The following is a 9,416-nucleotide window of genomic DNA, read 5'->3' on the forward strand; positions in this document are numbered from 1 at the left end:
ATTAGTGTGCCCTTTGACCTCCAGCTTCCGGCTGCCGCAGAGAGCCCATCCCTGTGGAAGGTGGCTCTGTGGATCCAGTTATCAGTTGGGTTCCCTCCCCACTACAAAGACACCCAGCAGGGCCTTCTCGCCTCAGGACAATGAGCAGAGCGAAACCTCACCAGAGAGCTCTCCTCACTCTCCTACTCCCAGTATAAGGCCCAGACTCTCCTGTAGATCAGGTTGAGTGGATATTTAAAGAATTTTCATTTGAAGGGACTCCCAGGAATTAGCCTCCACTGAATTCCTGAATGTCCTGGTAGGACCCTGCTGCCCCCTCCTCCATCAGCACACCAGCGTGAATGTGCTCATCCGACTGTCCTGTTGGCATGTTGTCCTGAGGGAGGTCGGGACTTTGGAGTGAGGGCCAGGAATGTGCGGCTGTGGGCGCTGGGAATATGGACGGGCCCAGGGAAGGCTGCAGAAGGGAATGGGAAAGAGGTGCGTGGGGCCAGAGAAAAAAGAGAGAAAAAGCCGCACAGGCAACAAGGACACGTTTGCCAGGGGATAGGCCAGAATTCTCCAGGGGCGTGTGAAAGAGGTAGCTCCACCCCCCTTCCCTGCATTGAGCCTCACTTCCCAGAATAGGCAGAGGCTCGCGCCCAGCGTCCTGCTACCGTGTTGGGCTGTGGGTTCCAGACAATGGCACTGAGCGAAGGAAACAAGAACGGGATGGGATGTGGTCGTATAGGGCCTGTCCTCGCGTTCCTAGGCTGGGGGCCTCAGAGACTGAGGCAGCCATGGAAGCCAACAAACAAGGCCCTTTGGGGGGCATCCACTCAGTCTCGGGGTCTGTCCATCCTCTCGGCCTCCCCCTCCAGCTCTCACTGATCTTCCCCTCTCTTCTCTGGCAGGAACTGATGCCCTTGGCCATGACGCACCCCCAACCTCTATCTGCTCAGGCGCAGCCTGCGTGACCAAGCCGTCGCTGTCCCAGCTGTTTCACGTACGTGTGAGGTGCAGGCTGACCCTCTCCCCCCAGGAGAAGGTGTCTGGTGGGTGGGGAGGGATGTTGGTGGGGAGTGAGGTCCAGAAAGTTGTGGTCACAGAGGGCAGGCCCCAGGAGTCTTTAGTTGGCAATGGGTTTGTCCTCTCTGGCTGCCCTTGGTCCCTGGCTTGGCCACCACGGAGCCCATCTGCCAGGCCCTGGGAGGGAACCTTTTGCTCCTGTCCTTAGGAAGCTCAGCAGAAGGCAGCTTTGGAGGATGGAAACTCCACGGCACTGGCCCTTGGGTCCTGACTCAGACACTTGCTATCTTATGACTTGAGGCAAGTCACTTAAAGGTCCGACTTTCTCTCCTGCATGTGGGGTTTTTGCGTGGTTCAGAGGCGTATCCATTATCTTTTGCTGCATGGTAAACTCCCGCAAACTTAGCAGATTGACACAACGCACGCTGACCAGCTCACAGTGTCTGTGGGTCAGGAATCCAGGCACGGTCCACTGGGTCCACTGTCTCAGGGTCTGTCATCAGCTGCCTTCAAGGTGTCTTGGGGCTTCAGTTTCATCTCGAAGCTTGACTGGGGAAGTACCTGCTTCCGCTCTCACTTCTGTTGATTGTCCAGTTCCATTTAGGTCACTGGACTGAGGGCCAGAGGCCACCCCCTGTCCCTGGGCACATGGGCCTCCCAACGCGGCAACTTGCTGCAGCCAAACCAGCAAGGGAAGGAGTTGGCTAGCAAAAAGGTGCTCAGAATGTTATATAATCTATTCACAGAGGTGACATCCCCTCACCTTTGCTGTGTTCTGTTGGTTAGAAGTAAGTCGCAGATGGCACCCCCCACAAGGGAAGGGGAGCACACGAGGCATGACTTCCAAGAGGCAGGGCTCATTTGGGGCCATCTTGGAACCTGCCCGTCCCAGGAGGGGATGGAAATGGAAGCACGTTGTAGACTGTAGAGTGCTCTTTAGATTCAGGCAGCTATTGTGATCATTTGCGTCTAGTTGCAGAGAGAAAATGAACCCACCTGCAATAATAGGAGCCTTTGGATATAGGAATTTAAATGCTAGATTGTACCATGAGTACGGGGTCTGTAGGGAAGGTGGTGGGGACTTGGGCATTGCCCACGTGCCCTTTACGAGCGCCTTCTGGGTTTCTGACTGTAAGGCCAGATTGAAGCCGACATCTAAAATGTCTGGGCCGTCCTTTCCCGGCAAATAACTGTATTTGAAGGATCTCTTAGAGTTCCCAAGGGGCTCTTGCATATGCGAATCTCGCTTTTCCCTCACAATCGTACTGGTAAGCTGAGTTTTTTGTTAAGCTTTCTTTTACAAGTGAGAAAGGAGGTCAGTCTCCAAGATGGGGTGGCTGCTAAATGGCACAGCTGGGCCTCAGATGGGCCTTCAGATGTGCGCCTCTGCCATGCCTCCCCCCTATTTTCCAGGCCACTTCTGTGGAACCGCTGCATGGTACCCAAAAAGGGGAGGCCAGGCATGGAGGTCAGAAGGAGGGAGGGCTCTGTTCTTAGATAGCTTCCTCATTCCCTGTATCCTAAAACAGGCTAGCATCTCAGGGGGCAAGGCCAAGCCTTGCAGGTAGAGTGAGTCACTGCTGCCTTCAACTCCAGGTCACTCCAAGGGCCTCTCTGTCTCTCACATGGCCCTCCGTCGTGAGCATGCAGGGCAAGCAGGGGAGAGTGACGGCATGTTGTAATGAAGGCACACACATTCTCCCAAGGCTGAAGTTCGTCTCCCACCCACCCCATCCCCCCACAAATGCCCAGCGAATCCCTGAAGCACGGCCCACCATGCATCTGGGCAAAGTCAGTCAAATTGGACTTGAACAGCGATGCTCAGGTCTGCAAGACGGGATGGGAGCTGAGCGATGCAACTTGCTGCCCCCTGGTGGTGGATCAGAGTCATCACTGTCAGGCCGGTGGACGTGCTGTGCGGCCAGGCCAGAGGGATTAGCAAACACGTTCAGTCGGCGCTGGGTACAATGCTGCAGGGGTAGAAAGCCCTATAGGACACAGCTCCTGATCGCATGGGACTTCTCATGTACTGGAGGAGTCACGATGTTCCCACGTGAAAGCAGACAAGCATCCTACCAAGAGAGGGTTTGGAAAGTGGTCCATGGAAAGGCTTTGCTGTGGGAATCCAGAGAGAGCGCGCCACGATGGGGGAGCCGGGGGGGTCTCTCAAGCGCTGGAGGGTGGGCAGGATCTAAACAGCTGGAGAAAGCGGGCTCATGCAGCCCTTCAGGAACCCCTGTGGCCTCCGAGAGAGTTGAATGCCAATCCTTGCCTGGCTTATAGCCTCTCCCACTTGGTGCCTACCCTACCCGGCCTTTCCAGATTCCTTACGGTTCCTGGAGGCCATCAGGGTATCTCACACACCTGGACTGCTCAGCCTGCCCTCTCCCCTTGTCTACTGGGCAAGCTCCCACTCAGCTTGTAGCACCCAACTCAAGCATAACCTCTTCCAGGGAACTTTCCCCAAGTAGTAGTCGCTCCCTCCTCTGTGTCCCCACAGCTCCTGCTCTGTGTGTCTTAGGCCTTATCATAAGGTATGTTAAGTGTCTTTTCATCACTAGGCTCTGAGCTTCTTAAGAATTGGGTCTGCCTGGTGGACAGAGGCTTCATGGAGGGGGAGAGTGGGAGGTGAGGAGGGGAGATAAGGTGGTGGTGAGCATGCAGGCAGTGGGGCAGGGCAAAGGTGCACGGTGACAGTGAGGGGCAGACGTATCTGGCTGAAGAACAAGGTGCCCCTTCCGCCAGGTGAACACAGCAGGGCCTACAGTTTCCTGAGTGGACTGCCGCTTGCGATCCAGCCCCGCTTGCCCTTTGAGTAATGAACAGCCTACTCTGGTGGAAGCGCTAATGGGGGGGGGGCATCCATTTGGAAGGAGGGTGATGACTTAGGCTATCACACCAGACGCCAGAGTTTGACATCCCACAGGGACACCTGAGTGACATGTCTGTCAAGCAGCAGTGGGAGGCAGAGCCGGAGGCTGACTTGGGAGGTTGTGGGCTTGTCGGTGACAGAGCTCCCAGTGAAGAGGGCAGAGTGGGGGTGGGAAGAAGGGGCTTAGGGACTAATCTAACCCCTGGGGCCTTTTTCAGGGGTAACATTCTTCTTCTAATAGCTCTGTCCCTTTTATTGTCTTGCAGGTCACTGTTCCCTTTACTGAACGTAAGTGCTCACGGTCATTCTTCCTTCAAGATGCCCAGGCTCCTCCCACCCTCCTGCTCCATGGGCATGGCCAGTCTTCGTCCCCATGTGCCTGGGGGGGGGGGGCTGGGAAGTCCCCATTCAGTGCCCAAGAGGGAGTTTGCCCCAGGCCAGAGCTTTACCCCCATTAGCAGGACCATTCTCTAGACTCGCCACCACCGTCCAGGAGCCAGAATGCTGCCTGTTGCCCACACCTTCTGGGCTCACCTTGCCCTCGTCTTCCACAAGAGTTGGAAAGAGAACAGAGATGCTCCCAAAAGGAGTGTGGGTTTGAGCCAGGGCAGAACCAGGTGGAACTCTGGAGGTTCGGACCCTGTCCCCTGCACCTGAGTCCAGGGCTCAATGAGTCCATTGCTGTGTGTGCCCTAGAGGACAGTGATTAAGAGCATGGCCTTTGGGGTGAGCCAGGCTGGGTAGAATCTCAGCCAAACCAGTCGAAGCCACAGTTCATCATGTGTGATACAGGGATAATTAATAACCATCCTGAAAGGTATGTTGAGGATTACCTGAGATAAGCAGGGAGAGCTTAGGGCAGTGCCACAGACTAAGCCCCCAGGAAAGGAAGCTGTTGTCTTTGTGTCTCGGATGGAGCCTCAAGGGTGAGGGCGGGGGGCTGCTGAGCAGGATGTGAAGAGAAGGAGAATGAGAGAAAGGCACAGCAAGAACCTTTGAAACTGAGCAGAAGCTGAGAGCAGAATGATGCTGTCCGTTAGCGCTCCGCTTCCCCTCTTCCCTCTCGCGGTGGTGCCCCCCCCCCCCCCCCCCCCCCCCCGGGGGGCCCCCCCCCCCCCGCCCCCGGCTTAGGCGGGCCCAGGCCGCAGCCTCGCTCGGTCTTCAGGAAGCCCCTGGCGTCTCAGTGCTCGTGGCCCTCCTGTTCCAGCTGCCCTCAGGCTCCCCCCCTGCCTCCAAGTGTGTAGAAAGTTCCAGGAGGACCTCCCCGCCCCACGCCCGGCGTGGCTGCCCCTCACCTCTCCGCACACGTCTTTGCAGAGTTTGATGGGGCGTCGGGCGGATGACAGCGGGAACAGTTGTGATCACTGGCGGAATCCTAGCTACGGTCATCCTCCTCTGCATCATTGCCGTCCTGTGTTACTGTAGGCTCCAGGTCAGTCCCCAGGGGCCACCAGCAGACCATGTCCCCAATCTCGGGGCAAAAACTGGAGGCCCACTTCGAGGGTGACAAAGCTCAAAGCCATGAGGCGTGGGGGGCTGGGAATCGGGGGTGGCCAGAAGGGAGCCATGCGTCTCTCACATTCTGTACACTTTGGGGTCCCCCAAAGAGGCCGTGCCGGGGAGATATCGGGTCATTGTGTTGTGTCTCTGGCACAGCTGAGATTTTAGGAGTGCTGGGAAGGGGCACCCCTCTGGAGAGGCTAGGAGAAAGCTGCTCCCAGCGACCCCAGCCCTGTCCTCAATGTGGCACGGAGGTCCTGCCTCTCTCAACCACAGCCTGGAGTTAACGCCCACGGAAGTAGGGGAAGGAGAAGGGAAGGCATTGGTCTGGCAAGGCTGGGAGTATACATACTGGTGGAACGTGGGTGTCTGGTGTTGAGTTTCAGTCCCAACACCAAAAAGCTCTCTGCGCAGGGTCTTCGGTGCGCAAGGGGCACGGTGCCTTTGTACACCCGAAGGGGAGCATCCGGCCCTCAGGCATCCCTCCCCCCCTCTCCCCTCAGTATTATTGCTGCAAGAAGAGCAGAGCCGAAGATGCAGACGACGAGGAGGAGGAGCACGACCTGCCCCCACACCCCAGAGGCCCCAGCTGTAATGCCTGCAGCTCCCAAGGCCTGGACGGCCGAGGTGGCCTGGCGCCTCTCACCAGCGAGCCCTGCGGCCAGCCATGTGGGGTGGTGGCCGGCCACTGCACCACCTGCTCCCCATACAGCTCCCCCTTTTACATACGGACGGCTGACATGGTGCCCAATGGGGGCGGAGGCGAGAGGCTCTCCTTCGCTCCTACATACTACAAGGAAGGGGGACCCCCACCCCTCAAGTTGGCAGTGCCCCAGAGTTACCCGGTGACGTGGCCAGGCTCTGGGCGCGAGGTCTTCACCAATCCAAGGGCTATTAGTACAGACGTGTAACCCCCTTCACCCCTGACCCCTCCACATACCGACGCTGCTGTCCCGGCAGGAACAACGGGGGGGGGCAGCAGGGGACCCCTCCAACAGCCCACAAGGACAATCTCAGTGGTTTTCTTTTGTTTGTTTTGTTTGTTTTGGTTTTGTTTTTGTTTTTGTTTTTGTTTTTTGGCTTTTCTTGCTCCACAGTGGATGCAAGCTGCCGAGTCATTGAGAACCAGGGCAGGCCCAGAGGTGGGGGCTGGCTGGATGTGTGGGCAGCCGTGCCTCTGTCTGTGCTGGAACGTTCCTCCCCCAGCTCCAGCCCTGCCGCCACCCCTCTTGCTTACCTGGCTCCCCCCAGCTTTGCTGGACGCTGAGCGGAAGAACAGCAGGGAAAGCTAAGCAAAGGCCTTCTTGTGGGGGGCCTCCTTGGGCGATGGAAGGAGAAAGGGGACTGAGGGCGCAGGGAGAGGTGAGAGATAAGGCGCCGCGGATCTGAGAAGGGAGAGGAAGGTGTCCCCCTCTTCGGGACCTGCTTGCTAAAACGAATCCGAATCCGAGACCCAGTTCACAAGCTAGTTTTTTTGTATGTGATGATCATGGGGACTGCAGTCCCTGTCGCTGCTCCAGTATGGATATTGATTCTGGAACCCGCTACGTTCCCCTTCCTCGTGGGACACACTGAGTGGACTCGGAAGGCCGTGACCTAAGGTTACTTGTGGGGAATGCACCGAAAAGGGAAGCCTAACCTTGTCTCCCCCCAAATCCTCTCTCTCTGCCTCTGGAACCAGCTGCCCCTGCTGGAGAACCTTGTTGAAGTTTTGTTACTGAGTCTGAGCAGCTTGGCGGATGAGACCTTCTTGCTGATGGTCTCTGGGGCCCCGCTCTGCCACCCTGAGCGCTGCATGGGAGAGCGGTGCTGTGAGGGTGCGTGTGTTCTCAGGTGGGCACACACCTGTCGCCACCCGCACACGTCACACACCAGGGGCTTTGCGGTCTCTGGGAGCTGCAGAGTGGAAGGGGCTCTGATGTACGGACTAGAAAGGGAAATCTGACCCTCAGACAGCATGAGTGGAAGGTGATTAAGGTAGCTAGTCCCCTAGCAAGCAGCTGGCTGGTGCAGGGGGAGCCTGCCGTCTCCGGGGGGACAATGCTGCAGCATTGAAGCCATGTACCCCCTTTAGAGGCCCAGCCTTCTACTTGGGCCTCCAGCAGCATCATCATAGAGCTGGACGACTTCACTGCACCGGGGACAGCGGCCCCCACTCCTGGATTCCATGCTTGCCACCCTCCCTCCGCTGTACCCCCCCCAGCCCCCCAGTCTCCAGTGAGGGCCTGTTACTTGCCCGAGCCCAGCCCTCCCTTCCCACGTAGAACTCCGCTGTGGCCCAATGCCATTTGAGGAAGTGCACCTGATGAGTTTTCCAGTTGCCTCTACGCTAAGGGGGTGGCCGCTCCCCCTTCTAAGGACATACATAACCCCCAGCACTTCTGAGTCACCGCATGCCGCAGAGGGTGGGGCAGGGAAAGTGCTAGCCCCTTTGCGGAAAGCGTGATTTTGCATTTGAGAAAGGGCCAGGTGCATCTGGGAGAGAGGGGAGGGGAGGAGAGGATTCACCACACCTCCTGTTTCACTCTGTCTGAGCACTTGTCACCTTGCATCTCAGCTGTAATTAGGGCACACCCGGTGAAGAATCAGGGGACCTGGGGTCTGGTCACACCGAGGTCACTCGTTAGCTCTAGGACCAGTCATTTATCTTCTCTGAGACCCCATATTCTCCAGGAAAAGGAGACCTGCCCAGACGGTCCCTAAGAAACAGCCAGGACTTCCTGAAAAGATCTGCCGGCCACACTGCTTTTCCTTGCCCGAGTCCTGGCAGGGGCTAGATGCACTTGCCAATGGCCTGATCCAGTGCACGTGGATGTGTGTTGAGGACTGAGCCACCACCGTGAAATACAGGTTTAGCAGGCAAAACAATTTTAATTGTTCGGTGAAAAGCAAACATGTTTGTCTGATTCTCCTCCTGGGGCATCTCAGATAGTAACAGGTCCTTACAGCAGGAGGCAGCTCTAAGCAGGGTGTCATGAGATTTGCCTCCCAGTCCAGAGGCACCGGTGTGGGACAGCAACTTTAACATGCGCCATCCCATTGCCCGTCCTTATTGGGCCAAGCGCACCCCCCTTGCCACGAGCTGCTGGGTCTGACAGCTGTTTTGGCCTCCTGACGACCAGCCCTTGTGCCTTGCTGCCCGGGAATTCCACAGCTGATCAGCCACAGCAAGGGTGGTGGCTCCTCACCAAAACATAATGACATTGTTCCTCTTGCCTTTGGCGAAATCAAGACAGCCCTGTCGGCTATCACCTGCTTCTGGCTCTGATCTATTGAGGTCCCTGAATGAAAAGCATCTTAAACAGTCCCCTGTCATCCTGTAGCTTTCCCAGCCTAGATCTTGTCAACACATTGAAATCTGGGCTTGGGGACACTGGAGAGATGATGGGCCACGGCTCTCCCCTACACACCCCCACAACGTGCAGGGCACAGTCTCCGGATTGCCTGTCCATCCCCCTGTCGCGGGGAGGGCCTTACCTACAGAAGAGGAAGCTCACCCATTCAACTGCGCTGCACACTTCGTCCCTGTGGAGTCTGTCCCATGGGACACTGTCTGGACACTTTTCAAATCGTACCCTAACAGGAAGAGAAGGAGGAGAAGCTGGGAACACTTTCCTGTCTGCCATCTTGTCTCCACCTCCACGTCACCGCTCTTGCTACAGATTTCCCATCCTGCATCTTTGATAACTTGGAGTCACAACCAAGTGAATGTCCAAATAAATGAGGAATTTGAAGTAGAAATCCCACAGAATCCTCTGTTATTCACCCGAGGAGGGGGCAGCCAGGCACGGATTTAAGAGCGAATGCTCCTTTTTATTTCCCAGAATGTCCATTGTCACCACCAAAATCTACCAGCTTCTTCTCCCCTCCTGCTTCCACACTAACAGGTCCCATCCGCCATGTTGCCTCCATCAGAGCTCACGCCCAGGGAAGATGGGTTGTTTGTTGGGAAAGGGGACGTGAAGTGTAGTTGCTGCCGCCCCTGAGGTGAAGTGGCCCAGCCCACTGCAGGGAGCCTCACTGGGGAGCAGCCCAG

The 9,416-nt window shown here is 56.9% G+C and overlaps 1 protein-coding gene across 2 annotated transcripts in view; it reads left to right on the forward strand.

Moving 5' to 3' along the window:
• LOC112828572 (protein FAM163A) overlaps positions 1–9,083 on the forward strand; it is a 71,135-nt gene extending 62,052 nt beyond the window's left edge. For both annotated transcript variants that reach the window (XM_025877735.2, XM_073899427.1), the window contains exons 2-5: positions 894–985; positions 4,147–4,168; positions 5,198–5,312; positions 5,884–9,083. In XM_025877735.2, the coding sequence (XP_025733520.1) occupies positions 5,220–5,312; positions 5,884–6,291 (501 nt within the window). In that variant the 5' untranslated portion in view covers positions 894–985; positions 4,147–4,168; positions 5,198–5,219 and the 3' untranslated portion in view covers positions 6,292–9,083. The remainder of the gene's footprint in view (positions 1–893; positions 986–4,146; positions 4,169–5,197; positions 5,313–5,883) is intronic.
• The last annotated feature ends 333 nt before the right edge of the window (positions 9,084–9,416 follow it).

Source organism: Callorhinus ursinus, unplaced genomic scaffold (genome assembly GCF_003265705.2).
Source record: "Callorhinus ursinus isolate GAN/ISIS: 27379988/994484 unplaced genomic scaffold, GSC_fseal_2.0 scaffold13, whole genome shotgun sequence".
NCBI lineage: Eukaryota > Metazoa > Chordata > Mammalia > Carnivora > Otariidae > Callorhinus > Callorhinus ursinus.